This window comes from Lactuca sativa, chromosome 4 (genome assembly GCF_002870075.4).
Source record: "Lactuca sativa cultivar Salinas chromosome 4, Lsat_Salinas_v11, whole genome shotgun sequence".
NCBI classification, from domain to species: Eukaryota; Viridiplantae; Streptophyta; class Magnoliopsida; order Asterales; family Asteraceae; genus Lactuca; species Lactuca sativa.
In genome coordinates this window covers 45646374-45671834 of record NC_056626.2, presented here as the reverse complement: position 1 = coordinate 45671834, position 25461 = coordinate 45646374, and the positions used below count along the sequence as shown (strand labels likewise).

At 35.2% G+C, this 25461-nt stretch overlaps 3 protein-coding genes across 3 annotated transcripts; all 3 read right to left on the bottom strand.

Moving 5' to 3' along the window:
- Window positions 1-5293: 5293 nt before the first annotated feature.
- On the bottom strand, window positions 5294-8381 carry LOC111914711 (ornithine aminotransferase, mitochondrial). Its single transcript, XM_023910422.3, has 10 exons — window positions 7912-8381; window positions 7315-7423; window positions 7019-7249; window positions 6789-6948; window positions 6646-6701; window positions 6403-6555; window positions 6218-6315; window positions 6034-6114; window positions 5699-5932; window positions 5294-5619 (listed from the first exon to the last, which is right to left on the bottom strand). The coding sequence occupies exons 1-10, from the start codon at window positions 8061-8063 to the stop codon at window positions 5469-5471; spliced, it is 1425 nt and encodes a 474-aa protein (XP_023766190.1). The 5' UTR covers window positions 8064-8381; the 3' UTR covers window positions 5294-5468.
- A 2094-nt stretch (window positions 8382-10475) lies between these two features.
- Window positions 10476-15183, bottom strand: LOC111914710 (KH domain-containing protein At4g18375). The gene is made up of 7 exons (XM_023910421.3): window positions 15027-15183; window positions 14004-14668; window positions 13429-13917; window positions 13103-13342; window positions 12679-13013; window positions 12491-12587; window positions 10476-12412 (listed from the first exon to the last, which is right to left on the bottom strand). Exons 2-7 carry the CDS (start codon window positions 14646-14648, stop codon window positions 12281-12283), a joined length of 1938 nt encoding a protein of 645 aa, XP_023766189.1. The 5' UTR covers window positions 14649-14668; window positions 15027-15183; the 3' UTR covers window positions 10476-12280.
- A 7126-nt stretch (window positions 15184-22309) lies between these two features.
- Window positions 22310-25389, bottom strand: LOC111914709 (uncharacterized). The gene is made up of 7 exons (XM_023910419.3): window positions 25207-25389; window positions 24158-24761; window positions 23869-24057; window positions 23593-23684; window positions 23388-23517; window positions 23091-23294; window positions 22310-22886 (listed from the first exon to the last, which is right to left on the bottom strand). The coding sequence occupies exons 2-7, from the start codon at window positions 24758-24760 to the stop codon at window positions 22521-22523; spliced, it is 1584 nt and encodes a 527-aa protein (XP_023766187.1). The 5' UTR covers window position 24761; window positions 25207-25389; the 3' UTR covers window positions 22310-22520.
- Window positions 25390-25461: the final 72 nt, after the last annotated feature.

Sequence of the window (25461 nt, the reverse complement as noted above, 5' to 3'; positions counted from 1 at the left end):
ATGAAAAGTGTTGTGAATCCGTCTAAGCTCCTTCAGAAGATCCAGTCGATATGCTACCCTACCCTATAGGAACCCATTTTTATAACGAGCGGTGAATGCGGAAGTAAGATATTTCGAGATTAATCGTGTTTTTGTAAGTATGAACATGAAGAACATATTATGAGTTCATGGAAGAAAGCTAAGAACAAAGAGAGAACAATAATAATAATATTGCATGAAAAACATGGTGGGAGAGAAACTCTCCCTGGGTGGGAGAACCCACCACTTTTCTCTCTCTAGATTACATTTTAGAAGAGTAAAAGTAATCACTAACTAAGAAAAAGTGAGCTAGCTAAAGTAAGAAATGACCAACTCTCCCTTTATATAGGAGGGAGAGTATTTACAGCATAAAATACAATAAAGGGAAAATACATCCTAACTATCACTCATTATTTGTAGAGCATTTCCATGCTCCAACAATTTCTCCCTAAATGCTTACAAATTATGAGAGATACAACAAGTGATACAAGACTATAATATAATAATCTGACTAGCAAGTGTGGTAATAAAATAAAATCAAGTGTTGAAATGTCTCTAAAACTCTGAAGTGTCTGTGAAGACTAAAACGCCATGAATCTCTAACAATGAAGGTCTTTGGATTCAAAGCACAACCAATGAAGCAGAAAAAATAAGATCCAAATCTTCAAACCAGTCATAATCACCCGAAGAAGGAGGTCACCATGAGCAAGTAGAAGATCCAATAAAAGAAACACTTCGGCTTCAAAAAGTATGAAAAACATCTTGAGTTCTCGAATCATAATAAACCGAAATTCTTCAAAGAATAACCAGCTAAAAATGTGAAGCATCCAGAAAATGAAGTCCGGTTAAAAATAATGTGAGTCCAAAGACATGGTCCAGCAATGCCAAAAATTTGATCCAAGGATCAAAAATAAGTGTCACGTCACATCACCAAAATAATATACGTCTTCAACATATCACAAATCCAAACTCGTGAAACCATAAGAACTGAACCAGATGCGAACACAAAACCATCATGTAGTAGAGTCCGAATAATAAATAATTTGAATCGAAAAACATCAAGTAATGCCAAAATTTTGATCTGTGAAGACCAAATATAAGTGCCACATCGCATCAGTAAATAAATAATCGTCTTCAGAAGTCTTCAAAAATCTAAACTCAAACAATCATAATAACAAAATTCGGATGATATTATCTCCCTATTTTTGATAACCAATGACCGGATATCAAAAATCAACAAATCATCGGATGGAGAGTGTCGGATACCAAGAGCTAAGAGAAGCTCTCCCTAGATGTATGAAGGGTCTCGATAAGAAACGAGAAAGAGTAAAAAAGATACTCTTGCGGTCATGAGAAGGTGGGTGGCATAGTTGTTGAAGTTGTGCTGAGAAAATAATATGTTGTGCCAAAAATAATATCAAAATATCCAAACTGCGGTGCCGGAACTCTCGTAGTGATCTTCAATAGAAAATAAAGTACACATGCTCAAGATACATGATTCGTCAACCAAAAATCAAGAGCGCCAAGTCATAAAATCCGATAAATTGAAGAATGCGGAACAACTTTGTTGATCAATCGTCGTTGCGGTGCAAGCATCACAAAGAATACTATGAAGTCCGACTGCGGTAAGAGTATTCTTCCAAAAATAACCGACATGAAATGAACCAATGTGACAATCCAAGGTTCGGTTGTGGCAAAAATTGGTGTTAAAAAAAATAATTGGTTTTAATAAAAAAAATTGGTGTTAAAAAATAATTGGTTAAATAAAAAAAATTGGCAGAAAAAAAATAATTGAAAAATAATAATAATAATAAAGTTAAAATAAAAAAAGGTATATAAAAGGGGGGGGGTGATGAGAAGGGAGGAAAAAAAGGAGGGGATGGGAGGAAAAAGGTGGGAAGGAAAGCTGAAGGCTAGAAGGAAAGAAGAAGGAGGGGAGGGGATCTGGGCGAAGGAAGGAGAAGAGAGGGAGGGTCGGAGTCTAGTGGTTGTGGGTGGGAGGTGATTGCGGGTCAGATGGGTGGGTTGCAGATGGAGGGACAGGCTGACTGCGGTATGCGAAGAAGGTAAGGGACTTCGGACGAGGACTGCAGCAGGCGCGTTGCGGTTCGAACTGGAGGAAGAAGCCTGCGGTCCGACGCTGCTGATCCGAGACTGCGGTAGATGCGAGGTTGTGGTCCAAGCAAGGAAGGATCCGAACCGAGGACAACAACAAGGATTGCGGTTCTGACTTCGGGTCATCAGCAAGGGGAGTAGGTTGCGCTCAAGAGGCTTTGGATCAAGGCTTGAGAGGGGTTGCGGGGAGGCTTCTTAAGAGGCTCCGGTAGGCAGTTTTTGGCTACGGTTTGGGGCTCCGAGAATGGCTGAATATATGACGAAAAATGTTATTTTTCCATGAAAAATGGTACCGCAAAGGCCATTTATTCATATTTTAATGAAGGAATCTTTTTATAAAGCATTCTAAGTCAAAAGTGGGTCTTGGGAAGACAAAAAGAAGAGTGTGCAAGTGGGTTTTAGGGACAAAAGGTGATGGGAAAGGACAATGTCACATGGTTTTTGTCTTTTTGAGGGAGCAAATAGTGGAGTCCTCTTTACCCAAAAGAGTAACAAGGACAAGGTGCTTTATACAAACACATATTACATCCATATTTCTTCAAATTAAGATTCACAGTGAGAATAAAGAGGAATAAAAGTTTCATACCTCAAGAAGATTTTCAAGTTGCTGGGTAAAAAAAAGAGAACCACTTCAAAGAAAATAAGTCATTAATTGCGTCTTCTCATTTCCAAGAACAAATACCTCCTGGAACAATTTCTTCAACATTTTGAAGACCACAAAAATAATTTCTTTTCCCATTTTTCTTCATTTCTTCAACAGCAAAAATAATAACTTTTTAAGAACATCTTTTTCCAGCAATAATTGAACGAGCAGCAGCAACAACATTTTTTTTACTAGGATAGAATCACCCAGAAGATAGAACTAAGAACAAACTTCATAAAAAAAATCTGGTTTGAAACCCGAATATTTTTCTTGCAGAAACACGGAAAAATCACAAGATAATCACCGAACGGGAGTCGTTCCCTTGAACTAATCGTGAGATCTTCAAGGTACGACTCTGATACCAATTGTAGGAACCCATTTTTATAACAAACGGTGAATGCGGAAGTAAGATATCTCGAGATTAATCGTGTTTTTGTAAGTATGAACACGAAGAACATATTATGAGTTCATGGAAGAAAGCTAAGAACAAAGAGAGAATAATAATAATAATAATAATAATGCATGAAGAACATGGTGGGAGAGAAACTCTCCCTAGGTGGGAGAACCCACCACTTTTCTCTCTCTAGATTTCATTTTAGAAGAGTAAAAGTAATCACTAACTAAGAAAAAGTGAGCTAGCTAAAGTAAGAAATGACTAATTATCCCTTTATATAGGAGGGAGAGTATTTACATCATAAAATACAATAAAGGGAAAATACAACCTAACCATCACTCATTATTAGTAGAGCATTTCCATGCTCTAACAATGGTGTCCACGTAACAGGATATAGAGGAATCTATCGAGGGTGATGCCTCCTTATCGCGAGATAGATGTCCTGATGGAAATGATGTCTTGGTGGACTGATTTTGTTCTTTCCATTTTGGTATAGACTTGGAGATATTGCTAGGCCCTAAGTATAAAAATGGCAATGATTCACATCAGAATTATCCCTTAATGAAAGAAGGAATGGAATGTGAAAAGAAATGATTTTTGAATTATGTTATGACTAATGAAATGTTTTGATACGGAACGGAATGTGGAAATGCCTACTTGAAATGTGTTTTGCAAATATGAAATATTTTTGATGAAAATGTGATAAATGTTTTGGGTCACAAACTCACATAGCTTACGAGACATTATTGTCTTGCGTATCTCTTTTTAATGTCATGTATCACAGGTTGTACTTAAGGAGAAAAGATGATAGGCTGAAGTTAGAAGTTAAGAGATAGAGAATGAAGTGGAGCTTGTCAAGTTTCTTATTCATATTATTGATGTGATTTGTATTTGTTTGCTATAGTTGTATGATGCTTAATAGTAACACCTAAAGTTTTAATTGTAAATGGTTTTTGTGGGACCGGTTTTATTAAATGTGGGTTAATACCCGAATGTTTTTATAACCATAGTTTTTTTTAAGTGTGAAAAAGTTTGGGGTGTTACACTGCAAACTATATTCGTGACGATGATTCCGAAAGAGAAGTTCTTACTATTGTTTTCAAGGTATCAATGATAATTGGGTTCTTAATTCAGCTTGCACTTATCACATATGTTCACATGATTATTGGTATTTTTTAAGCAATTCACAATGTCGAGTCAGTCCATAGTTTTAATGGTTCCCGGTGCAAAATTGAAAGTGTAAGCATTATAGTTACAAGATGTTTTGTGGCATGATTCAAACTTTAACAACAATGGTTACAAAATTGGTCACAAAAGGTTCATGAGTTGTAATTAAAACTGGTTTGAGAAAGACTAATTGTCTTTACTATGTCTAAGGTACTACCATTAAAGGTTTTTCTAAACCTGTGTTTTATACGACTTCTCCCCTAATTCATCCTTGCATGGTTTTGTTCTTATATATAAGGCTGTTAGATAATTATATCTTTCTTCCTATTTATACACAATCATTTAGCCTTTGCAACTCTTAGGTATCAAGAGATTAATATAGTTTTCTTTAACAAGTAGTTTTTTTCCTTCAGATTTTTCAATTTAAATCCGGTAGTCATCAAAAGTACTATTTACGTTTTGTTTATAACAACTCTCAACAAGAATAATGAATGATTTAAACAAAGTATCTTTTTAATAGTCAGTCAACTTTTATTAAATCAAAGTAGCATGAAAAAGAAATATATCAAATCAAGTTTGGATTGTTAATTCATTCCGACCTAGAAACATTGAATTTACTATATCTACTAGTCAACAAAGAAAATGCAATAGCAACGATCGAGTCAAAGATAGAATCCTTCTTCATTTGGGTTTTAAAAATTGGGCAAAAATTCAATGCTCATATGATCCAAATTTACACACGTAGCCATCTATTCCATCTCAATTTGGCACCAAAAAATATTAAGTTTTATATGAACATAAGAACTCCACCTAGTTTCTCCATTTTTATTTTTTTAAAAAGAACGAATAAACTATTATTTTTTGTTAAACTATTCGGATATTAATAAGCTTTTATCATGTTTAATTTTTATTTTTGTCGATAAAATTTCATTAGTTATAGTCAAGATAACCTCGAGTAAAATTAAAATCATCTATATTGTGTTTACATATATAAATATAAAAATTCAGTTCAGTCCTACAAACATGATGATGAAATATAACGACTGATTCCATTCCATTCCATTCTATTCCCTTGTTTATTCCATTCCATTCCAATATCTATAATATATTCCATTCCCATGAAAATAGTTCCTAGGAAGAGCCATACAAGTCGCGTCCACAACGATGACATAATTCCGGAGCTTTTGGAGTAGTTTCCATCGGCTTCTCCTTCACCAGTTTCGGAAGATCACATTCCAATACATCATGAAACGCCTTAGCACCTTCCCGAATCTCATCCAAACTATTTAATTTTTTTTTTAAATTAAAAATTTGTAACAATGGAAAATACTAATTCTAATTCATGTATTATGTAATTGTACCTTATTGAAAGGGGAGGAGTTAAGCGGATAGTGGCATTATGAGTAGGTTTTGCAAGAATTCCTCTTTCCTTCAATTTAATACATAGATCGTATGCATTTGCAGGATATAAAGATTTGCTAATAAGCTCAACTGCATTGAATAAGCCTTTTCCACGAACTTCCATCACAACATCAGGAAATTGCTGCTGACTTTTTCTTAATAATCCTCTCAGTTCCTCTCCCATTTCAGCAGATCTATGATACCATTGTTTTTACTTTTTTTTAAACAAACAAAATATACTTTTTTTTTTTAATCTTTTAATGATGTAAAGATGATGGTTGTTTTATTTATTTACCTTTGGGCAAGTTTTTCATCTTGTATCACCTGCAATGATGCAATGGCAACAGCACTGGCTAATGGGTTTCCTCCAAATGTGCTAATAAAAGATTATAAACATGTGAAAAGTGTAATCAAATTATACTCTATTATATAAGATGATGTCTGAATGATATAAGTAATAAGTGGATAATACTTAATACCTTCCATGTTCACCTGGTTGTATGCAAAGCATGACATCTTTGTCTGCAAGAACTGCACTAACTGGCATCACTCCACCACCTAATGCTTTCCCTAGTATCTGAAATATCATATTTTATAAACTTCTTTTTTTTTTTTTTTTTTTAAAATGTATTCATTTTGGAGAATAAATATACAGAGAACTTACAACAACATCAGGCCTCACACCTTCCCAATCACATGCCAGCATTCTTCCAGATCTTGCTAACCCACTTTGTATCTCGTCTGCAATCATTAACACGTTGTGATTTGAACAAAGTTCTCTCACACTTTTAAGATAACCATCTGGAGGAATTATAACCTATAAAGACGCAAAGTTAGAAATTCAAAAACGTCAAAAAAAGCAACTACAATAGATAGAAAAGAAGAGGAAAAAATGAAGATTATATACCCCAGCCTCTCCTTGTATGGGCTCAAATAAAAAACCAGCTATATATTCTCCTTTTTCTGCGTATATTAAGTGGAAGAAATTGAACATAAGTATCTTGTTGACAAGGTATAAAAGCAAGGAATATTATTTGGAATTTCAAAAACCTTCAAAAAGTTTCTTAAGGGAAGCTTCATCTCCAAAGTCAACTTTAAGTTGACCAGGTAACAATGGCCAAAATCCACTAGTGGCATCATTATCACAACTCATAGAAATAGCAGCCATTGTACGACCATGGAAGCAGCCACAACATGAGACAATGATACCCTGCACAATGCACATCAAACAGAGAAATTGAGGGATTTTAGTGATTAAAGACTTGTTATTAAATTAGTACCTGATCTTTGGGGATTCTTTTTTTCTCATAACCCCATTTTCTTGCAAGCTTTATAGCGGTTTCTACTCCTTCAGCACCAGTGTTCATTGGAAGAACCATGTCATATCCAAACATTTTGGTTAAATACTCTGCAAAGACTGGAAATTTGTCATTGTAGAAGGCTCTGGAACTGAGGGTTAGGTTTTGTGCCTGTTCCATTAATGCGTTCATGATCTTTGGATGACAATGTCCCTGTACCAAAAAACCAGTTATCCCCTTTGATCAACAAATTTTTTCAAACCTTGTGTGTATCTCACCTGATTAACTGCAGAGTAAGCTGCAAGAAAGTCGAGATATTTTTTGCCTTCTGGATCCCAAATAGCTGACCCTTTTCCATGAGAAAATACGACAGGGACAGGATGATAACTGAGAAACAACCATTCAAAAGGTCAAATCGTGGCTACGGTTGTAAGCATGTAGAACCGAATAACATGATGATGATGATGATGATGATGATGATGATGATGAGTTGTACATATGATGCAGTTCATCGACTATTTTCATTGTTCTTATAATATTGGAAATCCTTCATTCGGATATACATCACACAGGCAATCACATACACTAAAAACTATTCTCCTAGTGTTCCTAATTCGTATCTGCAGTTGAATGACATCAAAATTCTCTAGTTTTTGTGTCTTACTAAACTTAATTTCTGCAAATTTGGGGAAGATAAATCATAGTTATGGAATGAAGGGAGCATAATTCATATCAGTAAGAATGTAACACAGCAACATAGCAGAATCAAGAAACCCCACGAATCGATATTTAAAAACACACACACACACAATCGTAGCCCATGTGAGTGTGTGTGTGTCGAGAGAGAGAGAGAGAGAGAGAGAGAGAGGGTATACTTGTGTGCGCTGTAATCGTGTTCTAAATCGATAAGGTGGCGAGAAGAGGCGGCAGGAGAGGCGATGCCTTCGGTAGCAGTCCCAAAGCACCGAACGGTTCCCCTGCTCTTGATTCTGTTGAATACAAGCTGTAGCGATCTGGTGGTCGCCATATGCGACGAGTTCTTGATATTACAGAATCAAGTAGTGATTTATCGTATTACTTGGATTAAACTTTACTTAGCACTCGAAACCGATGATAAATCTCACCCAAATACATCAATAGTTATCGGAATTGGATGATAAAACTCGCACCTCAGTTAATATCTGATCGTTGATGAAAATGATCACACTTTCCCAGATGATGATGATAGAGTGTCTGTATGAAACACTATCCGACCCCCGCAAGAAGTGCAAAAAATTGTAACAACTTTCTCGAGTAGTGATTTATCGTTTTTGTCCGCAAAGCATTTTAATTTTCATGTGATCAACCATTAAAATCGTGACCTTTAAACGTTCCTTGATATTTTTAATTTCGACAACCAACTACTCCAAATTTAAAAGGTCTAAATGGTTTTACTTTTACATCAGGGAAAATCACAAAAATGCAAGGTTGAAATCATTTAAAAACTGATCATTTTTTTTATATCTATTGTCAAATAAAGGCCAAGTTTGCAATAGACCTCGAATCCGACAATGTTTTTTATCGTCCCATCATAAAAGAAAAAAAAATCAGATGTTACGAATTACACTAAAGACTGCAAAAATATATGATTTTTCTTACATCTCCTGATTTCTGTGGTCGAAAAACAATTTTGCAATTATAACGGGACATAATGCAAAATTTATGATAACTAACAAAAAGGTGATACCCCACTGTTTTGGTATTTTTGTGATTTGATTTTTCCTTATTTTTATTTTAAAAGTGAATCTACAATAGTCCCTAAATCGTTAAACTAACACATTTTTTTGTTAAAAATAAGTCTGGCTAGCTCGGGTTCAAAAATGGATATACGCTCCTATAAGATTTGAGTTGGTGTATCTGTGTCTTGTTACACTGATTTTTCTTTTAACGTTTCATCCAAATATAAACCATAATCCCAAATTTCAGATTAAATTAAAAGAATTTTATTCATAAGTGATTATGAATTGGTTTTCCTTCCATCATTTTAGTTCATCCAAAACAATTTCATCACATACAAGTAATATCTAGAGTGTTTCTCTAACAGCTCTAATGATGTGGTATGGTATTTGTAAGCTTGCTCATAATGAATAATTCTTTTTATTTATGTTATTTTATAAGGTTTGTTAAGATGTACATCCTTTTCTTTTTGTAATATTTTTTTTGGGTAGTGCGATGACGACAGTAGTTAGGCAGTGGGATTGTTTGTTGGAATATCATGACGGCAATCAATTACTCTGAAAATGTAAAACGGATTTTATATGACACATAAAACATAAAAAAAAAAAAAAAAAAAAAAAAAAAAAAAAAAAAAACATAAAAGAGTAAGCTGCAAATTCGGTCTATATAGTTTTCTGATTTTTTTTTTGGTCCCTATATTTTTAAAATTGCAAATTTCCTTCTTTCCACCGTTGATCGCCAAGTTTGCAAACAAAGGTTTGTGGTGAGGACATGGTTACGCTCACTTGTAATTGTTTTTTAGTAATTTGAAAAAAGATATTAAATAGAGGTAAGTTAGTCATTTCAATTTGGAAGGGACCAAATTCATAACAAAACCTACTACCTATATGTAACCTTTAAACGAATCCACCCTCAAAATTGATCACATACTGCATTAGAAAAATGTGTGACATGCATAATCATGTTTTTTATTTGTTTGATATTACTACTTCCAAAGCAAAGCAAAGCAATGAATGAAGACTTTCATTACATGAACTACAAAATGCTTAGTGACTATTTGCACTAGAAACATGAAGTACAGAAAGAAACACATAAAAAAGGAATGGTTTTCAGCTCAATAAAATGAAAATTGAATAAAACAGCAGCAACCAGGTCTATCTACTTACCAGTTACCAGGTCAGTCCCAAGGTGTTCTTGTGTTGATTGCTGAAGCTGATTCCACCACACTATTGGTTGTATTGTAGCACTTGAAACAGACTGACACTACTAAGTCCAAACCATAATAATATATACCCAAAACAGAAGAGTTTCCCAACCCCAACAAAAAACAGCAGAATTGAATGAATATTATTGCCTAAAAACTAGCAGCATCTTTGAAGGATTGTGAAATCTCCGAATATAAATAATGAGAACTGCTGATCGTAAATTTGTTATCTCAGGGTTCCAGTTGGATTGAAGAAAAAGGCTGGGGGAAACTGACTGAGGTAGGATGCTGTATTTCAAAACTGAATCATCTTGCCCCAACCAAAACCATAATACAAAAAGAATACGAGATATCATTTTTGTGGGTTGACAAAGGCAAACAAGACCCAAGTTTTTCACACTGCAGTCAGTGTGCAGCAATTCATTATATATTTATTTATTATGTTCTCTCAAAGACACAAACATAATGCAGCACAAGAATACACATTAATCAATGTTATCACTAAATGAAAACAAGAGATTTAACTTTTACTGGTGAGAGTTTTATACGAAATTACCAGTAGCGGATGTACATATAATTACATAATTTCCCTTACCTTATTATATGCTCTAAATAAAATAACCCTCAGCATCTTACACATATATATACATACTTGTGTATCATCATGACTCATGACTACATATCTATACCGCTGTCAATATCCATCCTAAATTTACAGTCGTGTGTGTGTGTATGTATGTACACACACAGTTGAGATCAAATGAGAACTTAAAAATACTAGGAACTTGAGAACTTTTTTTCTACACAATATTTTCAAAAGAAAAATACATCATTCCACTCCTATAGCTTCGTAGCAAAAAAATCCACCATAACACGAACTTTTTTTTTTGCATATATGTGAATATGCATATACACGTCTGCATATAAGATCATATGCACTAAAAAACCAACACCAAACATACATATAAGGCTGCATCTAAGAGATTCGTTTAAAAAAATCAAACTTTTTTTAAAATGCATATGCAAAAAAAAAAAAAAAGTTTTTTTACAAACTTTCTTCAGCAATTATCTTAATCATTGTATAGGAATGGAATGATGTGTTTTTTTAAATGTCGTGTACAAAAAAAAGTTAGTCATTTTAAGTGGGGTCCCCAGTACTTTTAAGTTCTCATTTGATCTCAACTATATATATATATATATATATATATATATATATATATATATATATATATACACACACACACGTGTGTGTGTGTATCATGATGACTCATGACTCCATATCTATTGGGCAGGCTATATCCATCCTAAATTTAGCAGAGTTGTGTGTGCTGTGTTTTTTATATACTGACAAGTGCAAAAGTGGAGAAGTAGGATCACAATGTGTAGTTAACATGGGGTGAGATTGAGACCAAACATTGGAGAACAGTGAAGCAGCATCTAATCTGCCAGTGCATAGTAAGGATTTTTACCAGCCAGACACTACAAAATTTCACCTCTTTAAAGTTTAAAGAGAGAGGCCTAAAGATTTAGATTGAAATCTTTTAATAAAAAAGTGAATCAGAATGGCAAGAACATGATTAGGAAGAGAATAAGTCATGAGCTAAGCTAAGCTAAGCAAGAACAAAAACGTTCAGGATTTATAACCATCACAGACAGACAGGGTGTAATTTCTTAAATAGAAGCACATGGATTAATTCAAGTTGGAAAAACAACATGAACAATATGTTGAAAGATTTGTGTTTCTAGTTTTAAAAAAAAAAAAAAAAAATTGAGTTATAGAGGATGAACTTTCTAGGTAGATTAGAAACTACCAAAATATCTCCAGAGTTGGCTTTGTTTTTCTCCTGTTTTTACCACAGCTGCAGAAAACGACTTTCCATGAATCAAGAAGATCAAGCAAAGCAGGTAACCATTTCAGAATGCATTATTTCAAGAAAGGATTACACCCACGATTCAAAGAGCAAGAGGGATAAAAGATGAAATATTCAGAAAAATCAATTTATCACGATTAAAATTACAACCGCACGCACGATCATAAAGACAGAAAGTCAAAAGAGTTATTAAAAAGAGTATGGAATGAGAGAAAGATCCTATTAAAGTCTTATGAAGACTTCCACTGGATAGAACACTACAGAAGAGCCTAAGATGAATCAATCTTAGCATGCATGCAGCCACTCCCAGATGATCTTTGGAAGAAAGTAAAGAGATCCAGCAGAAAGAACCGAATAGAAGGAGATACGTTTTCATGTCTATAAATAAAACTAAATGCGCACTAAGGAAAAGGTCCCATGAATTTAACCCAAATTCACCTTCATTGTCAGAAATCAGGTAGCCATTATGAAAGCCTGAATCATGTTTTCTGCTGAACGTTTTTGTTCAGGCGTTCCAGATATTATGGCAACACGATCACCTCGCGATGATTTGGAATCAGATATCTCTACAACAGCTCCAGATATCTGTCAAACAACAAAATCCCAAATCAAAAAACCAATCGTTGTTTTTTTTTGGGACAAATAAATAAAAAAATAAATCACCTTTCGAATATTGTCTACATTGGCTCCACCTTTACCCATCACCTTACCCACCGCATGAGCAGGGATAAGCATCTCAGAACCATCAGGAGGAGGCAATCTGCTTCACATCACATACATATATCAAAATAACAGGGGCAAAAAGGTCAAAAGTACAAAAAATATTGTGAGAAAGAAAGAAAAGTACACACCCTCCATAGAACTTTGATGGATATGAAGAGGATAAAGATCCATAGCCATTGTCACTCATCGGTAGTGAACCATATCCATAGCCTGAAGGAAGCATACCCATACCCATACCCATACTGCTCCCAGGTTCACCTCTATGACTATGTTCATAACCCAATGAAGGGGGGACACTTGGCAACACTGGAGGCACAGGAAGTCCACTGCCACCAGCATACATGGAATCATTCCCTGAAGATTGATTATGACCACCACTATCCCTGTCTTTCAGAACATCATCTCTAAGCCTAAGCACTATTTGAACAAGTGCATCTCTCACACTCCCAACTTCTCCAATCACCTACACGTTTCAAGTTTCAAAAAACACTTAGATTTTAATCTGAATAGAGTCATAGACAAGTGTTTAAAGATAGATAGAATCAAGAGTACCTCAACAAGTTCATCATTAGGATCTGCACATTTGGGTTTATCACCTTTTGATATACGAACATCTGCTCTTGTTCTCTTCCGAATTTCATTTATGATAGAACCACTTTTACCAATGATGCACCCAATGACTTTAGAAGGGACAAGGAGCCTAAAAGAAACGTTTTCTTCTTCTTCCTCGCTTATCTTTCCTTGAAGCAATAGAACTGCTTCAACAGCCATGGATTTTATATCATCCAATGACTGCACAAGTTCCGTTTAACAACTCAGAAAGAAAGAAAGAAAGAAAGAAAAATTGATGAATCTTTGAGAGTGTAAAGAACAATTACCTCTGTTGCTGCAACTGTAATAATGCATTCATCGCGTCTGGTATCATCAACATCAACACGAGCACCACTAGCTTCTCTGACACTTCTAATGGCAGCACCACCCCTTCCAATAACACGACCAATCTTGTTAAATGGGCACAGCACCCTTACGAGTAACTCCCCTGATGCAGATGCACCACCATACCCAGAAACCACAGGGAGGGCAGAAGAGTAAATTGGCCATGTGTTCCCTGAATCCGCATACCCTTGAAGTTCTGGTACATGTGAACCACCTAGAACAGATGGAAGAGGTCTGGAAGGCACATATGGATCTACACCTGGGTATAGACCAGAAGCAGGATAGATGGGTACATCAGAAGGTATTATGATGTTTGGAGGAGCTTCATGAACAGATGTGTCAAGAGGAATCTCTTCCTTTGGAGTAAACTTGTACATAATTGAGGAGACTGCAAACAGTGCTTTCTTCACTGCCTCTGGTTCACCAGTTATCTATATTCAAGTAAGTAATGAAAATAGAGTATCAGCAATGTGTGAAACTTCAGATGAAGAGAGAATTTCAGAGAATAAAGGCTAACCACAACAAAGTTGTCAAAGTCCATGGCACACGAATGATTAGGATCACTAATATCTTTTGGAGTAACTTTAATGTTTGCCCTTGTCCTGCTTCTTAATTTCTTTATAGTTGCCCCAGCCTTTCCAATAATATTTGCAGACTGGCTAGCTGGAACTAGAAGTTGGCATTCTTCCTTATCTTTCCATTTTTTATCAGAATCACCAGCTGTTTCTGCTACATTTGCAATTGCATTATGCACCTTAATAAGTGCATCCTGGGCAGGGCATAAAGGGTCACGATCACCAAGTTCTTCATCAGGCTCGATTTCCTCTTTCTCCTTAATATAACAATATATTGTTATGACTCTGTTTTTGGTGCCAGGAAATGGATCTACTACCTTAACCTTTGCTCTTGTATCTTGTCTTATTGAATTTATGACCTTCCCACTCTTTCCAATCACACTGCCAATGAATCTGCCTGGACATAGTATTCTGTAAGCAACCAATTCATCATTACCCCTGTTGTTGTTATTACTTCTATCATCTCTTTCGTTTCCTCTTCTTCTCTGGTTCTTATGATCGCCATTGCCACCGTCTTTCTCCCTCCCCCTATCCCTGTCCCTTTCTCTCTCCCTCTTGTTGCGCTGCCGCTTTCCACTTTCACCCATACTTCACAATACGACTCCTCCTGCACGCATCAACGAACGCCAATAAATAAAGAATTAAGCAATAGAAACTTTAATTGTCCGTATTTAGTGGAGATCATTCAATCAATTAAATTGGAACTGCCGATAAGTTGTAGCAACTCAAAATCACAGGGGAATTAAGAGATTGTGGTAAATACAATCAATCAAAATTATAAATACGAAGTTCAAATTTTCCCAAAAAAGAACTATTTAGGGGCGATGAATAGAAGAGATTGAATGAAACATGACAAAAATATCAAAAAACCATAATAGCAACGAATTAATAGCATGAGAACCAAAACTACTGTATGGATGCATTAATTACATAATAGGTAAGAACAAAAACGAAGGGAATCGGACCTGATTGAGATGAACGGCAAGAAGGACCCCAAAAAAAACCCTAGAGTACGTTACGAAGATGTGCGTATCGAAGCTAATAAAGATGAGCCTTTATAAAACACATCCCACATACTACAAATATTTCCCCATGGACTTTTTATACTAACAAGTTCGGTCCATGAATCCGTTACAAAAATTATTATTTTAAATCCTTTAACTTATACAACTTCATAAATTGATTTTCATATGTGAAGGGTAAACCCGTAAAAAGTACGGATCCGTTTGTGGTTCAACAAATTTATCGTATTTTAGTTCATGCTGTTTCATATGTTTGCAAAATTAGATGCTAATTAGAAGCTAGTAGTTGGTAGTAGAAATCTAAAATTGTAACTTTTATTTTATTTATATGTAAATATTTGATAAAAGTAATTGTAAACTTTTAAAAGGAAAGAATAACATAAAATATAAAATATAAAAACTTTTAAAAGTTATTTGAAGTAGTATTAGGATTAAGAGTTATTTGTTTAATATAAAAACATTAAGTCTGAACATAAATTTTTATAAAATTGGGGTTTTTTTTTTTGTCAAAATCAGAAAGTTAAGAGCTCTTAAAAACTTTTAAAAGCTCGTCGCCGAAGATACACATAAAACATAAAAACGAAAAGTTAAAAGTTTATAAAAACTCTCAAAAACCACTTAAAAACATTTTTGGATTATAATTTTTTTGTTTACAATAAAAGTTTATAACCACAAATAAAATTTTTTCTTGAATTCGAGTTTTTTTTATTTCTTAAAAGTTTCAAAATGCTTATGTTTGTTGTCCAACTGTAGCACCTGGTTCCTGGTAAGTAAATCTTATTTGAGTATTTCCCTTCTTTTAGCCTTGGACTCGGCGAGTCATAGGTCCGACTCGCCGAGTGGATGCGGGACCCGGGACAAGTTTAAGTTGGCGACTCGGCGAGTCCATATCCTGGACTCGGCGAGTCACAGCTGTTGGATGAAACCCTAAGTTTCAGGGGTTTGCACCCTATTTAAACGACTTAACTGCCCCAAGCCAGCCCCCCATTCACCCTCAGAGCCCTGTATCTCTCTCTAGCCTTGCTTTCTTGTGAGTTTGAAGTGTTTTGTGGTGTATTGAAGTTTCTTTGAAGGATAAGAAGAGGGAATCAAGAAGAGGAGAAGGAGGCCAAGCATCCCTGTGTCATTCCAACGTTTCCCCTAAGGTATAGCTCGTTTCCCCTCTGTTTTTAAGCTTATAGCTCCATAAAAGTCCTTTTTGAGCCATTTCTAAGATTGTGTATGCTTGAGGGTTTGTAATAAGTCGATTGGCCTCTAGATCTAGGCAAGATTGAGCTCCAGGAGCTCAGATTTGTTAGCTTTATGGCCCCATGTTGCTTGTTCACCCTAGATCTACCCTTTTGAGGCATTTTGAGCCCTAAAATCCATATTGGTGAATATCCACACGTAAAGTTGGAAACTTTACGTGTGATTCGTGTCCTAGAAGTCCAGATCTGTGAATGGCATGGACTGGAATCGAGCAAATCTGTGTATTTAGTGGGTGCATGGCAACGACTCGACGAGTCGTTCATGTGACTCGGCGAATCTGTTCGTGAGTCTCCGAGTTTGTCCCCTTTTCGTAGTGTCGAGTGAGCAGTGAGTCACGGGGTGTGGCTCAGTGAGTCACGGGGTGTGACTCAGTGAGTCGGAAGCTGAACTCATCTATGGAGGTACTCGGCGAGTCAATGCCTTGACTCGGCGAGTTCAAGGCAATCTCCTTAGATCAAGAACAGACTCGGCGAGTTGTTCATACAACTCGGCGAGTCTTAGCATAAGTGTTCATCGGATGAAAATGAACTCGACGAGTTGTTCATACAACTCGGCGAGTAGGATGAAGGACTTGAATATCAGTCTAGAAGGAGAACTCGTCGAGTCGTCGCCTAACTCGACGAGTAGGAACGGGATCCAGGACAATCGTTTGGGTGGTGACTCGGCGAGTTGGAAAGCCAACTCGGCGAGTCGGGTCAACTGAAAGTGGACTCTGACTTTGACTTAGGGCATGGTCAGGGGTAAAATGGTCATTTTACCCAAAGGTCAATGAGCAGTGTTTGATTGAGTATGTTGTGGGAATTGCAGCCGGAGGATTTTCGGAGCAGTAGGCAGTCAGTTTCCGATCAGACCAGCAGCTACTTCGAGGTGAGTTACCTTCCAGTAGCGGTGGGTCTACGGCCACAATGCCGGCCCACCAGTAGGAGTTGTATGTTAGATGATTGTCTTTGTGATATCATCTAGGTTTGCTACTACCTGATATGTTATATGCTGGCATGATATGTATATGTGATAGTTGTAGAGTTCGGTTGTTAGGACCGAAGGGTAGGTCAGACACCCCAGATATGTCTGACAGTACGTGATGATATGTTTGCATGCTGGCTTGTTATGTTATATGAGATAAAGGTAGTAAGAGGGGACTAGTCCCCGAGGATCGGTTGTTAGGACCGATGGGTAGTCAGCACCCCAGAATGGCTTGACATGGGTAGTCAGCACCCCGGAATGGCTTGACACGGGTAGTCAGCACCCCAGAATGGCTTGACACGGGTAGGACAGCACCCCAGAACGGCCGTACCGGGTAGTTAGGCACCCCAGAATAGCCTGGCAGTATGTATGTTATGTGTTTGTATGGTATGTGGTACGATGGGGGAACTCACTAAGCTTTGTGCTTACGGTTTTCAGTTTTGGTTTCAGGTACCTCCTCAGCTAGGGGAAAGGAGTCGGCGCGGTAGCAGCATGTCACACACACACTCTCCGGTTTCCGCATTTACGAGCTTCACTAGGAGTTGTACTCTGATATTTTGATTGGTTGTATGAATTGGCTTTTAGACATGGTTCACTTTGTGTTATGGTCTGATCAAACAATGTTTTTAGTTATTAATATTTTCTAAAGTAATGTTTTAAAACAAAATTTTTGGTCGTGAAAATTGGGTCGTTACACCAACATACTAATAGTTGCTACAAGACAAGAACAAGAGGTTTTGATATGTTTTAGGATAAAAATGAACAAAAAATCATACAAGAAAAGATAAAAGTGATTATGATTCTCAACATTGAATATAATTAAAATGAAAGAGCATTCGAAGAAACATATGGGTTGTGTTTGGCAGAACTTGCTACTAGCTATAAGCCGAAAATTGTAGCTTTTATTTGTGTAAAGATGTTCAACAAAAATAGCTTATTAGTTTTAAAATGTTTACAATTATCTATATAATAATCAAAAGCTAAAAGCTCCATAAAAATATTTGAGTAATTTTTAGATTATCAATTTTTTGCTTAAAATAAAATATAAAACTTCTACTTCCAAATGAAACTTTTTTTTTCAAGGTTTTTTTTAAAAGCTACCAAAAACTTTTAAATGTTCAATATCAAACACTATTGTAATATAAAGAGTTAGACAAAAGAAAGGTTATAAGTAGGTTGCATTTTAAGGATGTATAAGAAAATTGAATATTGTAAATAAATATAATTTTTTTAAATATATTTGACTTTACAATTGATTATTGAATTATTTAATAGCACAATTATATAGATGGTTTCTACAATTTACAAAAAGTCAAAACTTTGGTCATGTTTAACATTTCGTTACATGAGGCAAAACCCTCTACCTACTCATGGATTCTATTATCATCACAACACGCCCTAAAACCATCCCCTCCATTGACTTTCTACTAGACAACATTCTTCGATCCTCTTAACCATTTATTTCCTCCCTCGTCTATTCTCATTGTTCTATATTACCCACTAAAATGTACCATTTTCATTTCAAGAAGAAGATGGTTTTTTCTTGCACCAAACATCAGGGATACTAGGTTTCAATTTTTTGGGATTGTTGGCAGATTATTGGTTTAAAAGATGATAACTAAAAGATGAGTTCAATTTTGTTGACATTCAAAAATTGTTTTTCATGGAACTAATGGGTTAGTTTTCTTAATATTAGGTTTCAATTTTAAGGATTGTTTCAGTTTTCACCATAGTAGAACATATGCATTTTCAAGTATTTTTAAGCTTGATAATCATTTTCTTTTGGGTTTTGATTTTTTAGCGCTTAGATTTTCTCAAATCAATTTGTGCATTTTAATGTTTTGAACTTCTAAGGGATTTTAGGTATTACAGATGATCTTCAGCATCCGATGTAGGGTGTGGTGTGGTGGGGTGAGGATGGGTTTGTTAGGGTCTTTCTAGTTAAATTTTGAAGACATATAATTAAAAGTCGATATAAAGCAATCAAGGTATAAAATAGTAATATTAGATTAAATATAAAATAAAAGGGAATGACAAACTTTTTGTTGTAGCTTATCATTCCCTTAATTTTCTTTCTTTTTTTAAACAAAAAAAAAAGTTGTTGAGCCTAATTCTTGTTGGAAAAATGCATATCAAAATATATTCGCAAGATGCTCAAAGATAATAACAGCTAAAGAACAACTGAACAACGTTGTATGTTGAGTTGACATTTTCGATTGTTTTCAAAATCAAAAACTAAAACAACTTCTGGATGGAATCTATATTTGAAAATTTTCAACTTTCGTTTTTCCGCATTAGAAACAGTTTAAATCTCAAAAGTGATTTGATCCATATTAATCTCATTAGATTCATTTGAAACTCATTTTCTTTCTTTTAATAATTAAAAGTTAATAGAAATCAATCAAGGTGTAAAATAATAATTTTAGATTAAATATAAAATAAAAAGGAACCACAAGGACTATTGACAAACTTTTGATAATACCAGCTAAAGAACAACATTGTATGTTGAGTTGGCATTTAAGATTGTTTTCAAAATCCAAAGCTAACACACTTCTAGATTCCAATCTATATTTGAAATATAATTTTCAACTTTCATGTTTCCGCATTAGAAACTTTTTAAATCTCAAAAGTGATTTGATCGATATTAATCTCATTAGATTCATTTGAAACTCATTTTCTTCCTATTAATAGTCATATCAATAATAACATAGTTAATAAATTCTTTAAGAATTGCATTATTATTCAAATTCAATTTCAAATTCGTAGGCGTAGAACCTTCGGTTACAAACATAAAACCTTCAATCTCCAAACCCTTATGTTTGCTAACTAAAGGTTATGTGACTATTAATATGAAATTTAATAATAATGCAATGCTTCGAGAATTTGTTAACTTTGTTATTAATATTATTAACATGACTATTAATGAAAATAAATAACTCAAAGAAATTTAATGAGATTGCTACGAATCAAATCACTTTTAAGATTAAAAATGTTTCTAACCGGTACAAAATGAAAGTCGAAATTAGATTTCAAACATAGATGGGGTCTGGAACGTATTTTTCTGTTTGGTTCTAAAAACAATCTAAGATGTCAAACTAACATATATTGATGTTTTTCACATGATACTATCTCTAAACATCCTACAAATAGATTTTGATATGTATTTTTCCAACAAGAACTCGATACAATAGTCTTTTCTCTTTGGTTAAAAAAATGTTTATTTCGGTATTGTAATGTTGAAAGCCATCAAGACAAGGTAAACAACAAAAGAAAAAAGAAAATAAGAGAATCACGAACTGATACAAAAAAAAGTTGGTACAAACAAAAATATCAAATTTGAAGATTCTTTTGGTAAAACTATCGGAAGATTATCAGTAAACCTATTGACCGGAAAAAGAATTAGGGTGCGTTTAGTTGCGGAAAAATAAGCCGTTTTCCGGAAAAAAAATTTCCAAGAAAAATGAGAATTTTGAAAACGCGTTTAGTTCGTCTATTTTTTTAAATTTTTCACGGAAAATGAAAATTTTCCGTTTTCTAAAATTACAAAGAAGTTTGAAATTTTTGGAAAACTGATAATCATTGTTTTCCACATTTTTCTAATTCCAAAAATTTTTTAAAATATAAACACACACCCACTCCACCCCATCCATCTTTACCTACCCCCACCCACACACACACATACATACCCACCCACCCACAAACACACACACACACACATACACATACATACCCACCCACCACACAAACACACATACACATACATACACACCCACACACACAGACACTCACACACATACCCACCCACACCCCCACAAACACACACACCCCCCCACAAACACACACACAGAGAAACTCACACCTACCTCCACCCCCACCCTCACAGACACACACACACACAAACCTACACATACCCCCACCCTCACCCTTACAGACACACACACCCCCACACACTCAAACCTACACCTACCCCCACAAACACACACATACACACACAAACCTACACCTCCCCCCACAAACACACACATACACACATACAAACACACACTCACACCCACACCCACCCAACACCACCACGACAATCACCGAGCTACCATCACCATCACCACCACCACCACTAACCTGTCACTAGCACCACCATCACCACCACTGACACAATTGTCGCCGCCATCGTCTGTCATCACCACCACCGTCGCCGACCCGCTACCGTCACCGCCCCCACCCACACCCTACCACCGCTATCGTTTTCTAAAAATGAAAACTGATAGAAAAATACACATCTAAACACGTTTTCTAATTTTCTAAAACTGAAAATGAAAAATGAATAATTTTAACTAAACGCATTTTCTAAATTTTCAATGAAAAATGAAAACGGAAAACGAAAATCAAAAAGGGAAAACAAAAAACGGAAAATGAAAATTGTTTTTCCGTAACTAAACGCAACCTTAGTTTTTTGTCTGCCTTATTTTCTTCATTTTTCCTTATATAAATAACTCCATCAAAATGCAATTATCTGAACAAACAAATGTTTGTTATCCTTAATATCTTTAGTTCTGTCTTAATTCTACCCTGCCCTTTGCCCTTTATCTAAGTAGTCTTTTTTTCGCAAAATTGCCTCAAGTTCATATGATTTTGAATAGAGTAATAGTACTATCTAAAAAACATGAAGCTACTCCATCTAATAACTTTTAATTAAGATCCAAAATATATTAGGCTACACAAAAAGTGGTTTTTGTATCAATCTAAATTCAGAAAAGGTTTTATAAAGGAACCAAATCGAAGAAAAAAAAAAGGGAAAATGTAAAGATTTTTTTTGAAATAAAACTAAAGCTTATGTTTAAATAGGAAAAAAAAAAATCAGAAAATAGAAGATCTTTTATAAAAAGGCAATTAACCCTTGCTTTCCTCAATAATCCTTTTTTTAATCCATACAACCATGATGATGATAATAACCATATTATATATATAAATACATTGTTAGGTTTATTCATAAAAAAATAAAAATAAAAATCTGACAATTATAAGAGGTTCTATCATGACAACACTATATTTATCCAATAAAGGAAATGCCAAGATTACAAAATTTTGTTGAAACAACTTATTTCCATTGTAAGAAAAAACATATACTTCTACACCAACTATCAATTCATGCCGTATACGTATACATTTTCCAGATGTTATTAATTTGCTTTTTATACCACAATAACAGATATTTATGTTTTAAATTTGCTAATTAATAACAATATAATTTGCATCCTTTATGGTACGATTGTTCCTAGATTCATGTTTACGAACCTGAGCATGAGTCTCTGCATCATGCTGAAACATGTTGACAAGTTCTTGCAACTCCAGTTTTCTTACTTGAACCTGTTCTTCAGTGATTGGCTGTTTAAGTCCAAAATATATCAACCCAACTGCAATTAAGATGATCCCTATCAAGAACATCATTCCTGAAAATAGACCAAATGCATATGGTGTATTTTCGCTTCCAGGGATTCCATCAACATTGATCCCAAATAATCCCGTGATGATTGACAAAACTAGCCCACACCCACCAAACACAGCTAAATTATGTGTCACCCTTGTGCTTCTATCCTACAAAAAACAAATGTAAAGGGTAAAATGGTCATTTAGTGATTTAGTCTCATACAAACACTTTATTCGGTCTAGAAAAGAAACAGACCTAAAAGTGATCTATAAACAAACCAACAAAGACTGTTTCTTTTTGGGACGGAATGAAGGGTCTGAATATGAAGGGTAAAATGACCGTTTTACCCTTCTTTCCAAAAAGAAAAAAACCTGCAACCAGGCTCGTTTGGTGCTCTGCATGACATCTTGAACTGTAAAAATGCGACCACGAACTGCTTCTTGCTCTTCAAGCATCTCCCTTGTGCTTTTTCTTATGCCCTCAAGCAACATTTTGGTTGTGTTTCCTCTCAGATGTTGAACAAGTTCAAACACAATTTCTTCCCTTGCATGTAATGACCATTTGACTCTAATAACCTTCAAAAGAAACACATATTATTTTTTAACTTTTTATTTAAAATAAGAGATACAACAGTTATAAACTCAAGTATTAAAAAAATCATGCCAAACCTCTTGTGATAGCCTTCTGATTTCTTGGTTAAGGATTATAATGAAAAGATCCAAATCTTCATTGTTTCTCTTATTAATGAACTTCAGTTCCACTTCATCAGCTTCCCCAAATATAGACTTCCGAAATAATCTGAACATTAAGAAATATATATATTATTAATATTTACTACACAAAATTAAAAGAAACAAGAAAGAATAAGCTCACCTGTCATCCCATCGTGCAAGCCGGCTGGCTAAAAGTGCTATCACCTCATGTATTGTCCTTGGTATATTATTACCACCACCAAAAAGAAGTTCCTAGATAAAGGGTAAGTTAGTAATTAGCTAAAAAGAAATAAAATATGAGAATTAAGTCAAAGGGGAACAGCCATGTATAATCTTTCATATTTACTCCTTGACCCATTAAGTCCATTAAGTCAAAAAGAAACAGAACCCTTAGTAAATGTATTGATGAAGGACAAGATTGGAAGAAAAAAAAAACCTGAACTTCTATGACACCCAAAACATTTAAGAATGATGTAACTCCTTTTTGATGCAATGCAGTGACTAAAAAGTTTTGAGCTTGCCATGAACGAAGCACAACTGGTACATCATCTTCCTTAATATACGGGTCACCAAAAGATTGACCCAAAAGTTCAAACAATAAACCTCCAGCAACCCTAACTGGGACCTACACAACATGCAACCAATCCATAATCATAAATCAAGATTTTTATAAAGAATCACAAGATGCAACTATAATCATACAAAACAGTCAGTGTACTATATACCTCATATAAAAGGTGTTTCATCCTTTCACTTATAAGCCGGCTTTCATCTCTCAAAGCAATACTTATTGCAGGATGCAACCATGAAGCATTAGTAAGCCAGGAACTAATGTGTGGGTGGCTTGCATCCACGTGGCACCACCATATAGGTCCAGCTGGCCGCTCCCAATAGGGGGCAGCTAAATCTGCAGTTGTGCGATCATCTTCATCATCCGTGAAATCATACTGCTGTGAGGTCCAGTCATCATTGATTTGCACTGTTTCAACAAGTTCAGATATTCTTGCCCAACCAATTGGGATCCAATGCTGGATATTTTCATTCCAGATTTCTGTAAGAGGTGTGGGTTCTGATGAATAACCATCATCAAGTTCTTGAAGAGATGATTTGGTCATTATTTTATGGCTGTTTGGTTTATGAGCTGGTTGGGGTTTTGTGTGTGATTTTGACTTTTCTGATCTTCTTTGACCCTTCACGTATTCAAAAGCACATAAGAGTCCATCTGTCCATAGCTCACTACCTGCCATGATTTCCTTGTTGTAATGATTTGTATGTTGTTCCAGTTTTTCATCAGGCATACATTGGTCCTCTTTGATAGTACTACCCATGCTGTGTTTCACATCAAAAATCATATGAAATATTATCAGATCTTAAATCGATGTTAACTATGCGTTTCCTTTGGGGTAACATCTAGTCCTTGCAATAACTTCAGAGAATAAAAGTGGTAAAGTTTTGTATGCTTAAGTTTTAATCTAACTAAAATTCTTTTTAATACCTATAAAATCAAATTAACAATACACATCAGCAAGTGTTCTTCAAGCGCATTAAACTTGTGCAATCTTAGTATTCAATTAAAAGTCCTCGATCCAAATCAGGAGCAGTAAAACTAGATGTTGTAAAGTCAGCAAACGGAATATTTTATTCACTGGTTCCTACCAGTTAATTGCTGAAAAATCAATAGCTTAAACAGTTAAACCCTTAAGTTAAGAGGAAAGTAACTTTCTAACGATTAGCAGAGGTGTACTTAGTAGTGAGAAGTGTGATGCTAACTGACCTTAGACAGGCAGCGAGAGGGAGGTTGTTGAAGGCGGAGGGTGGTCGGAGAATGTGGTTTCGCGAAGTGATTCCCACCGTCGGTGTAGAAGATAAGCGTCCAATGTACGCATGACTTCGAGCACAGCAGCTGTCGAAGCCAGAAAGCAAAACTCCTCTTGGATGCACTTTTTAGTTTTTTTACTACCGTTTAAAAGCAAAACGATTTTGATTGTCATATCAAATCACTTTTTTCTAAATATATATCATTTATTAA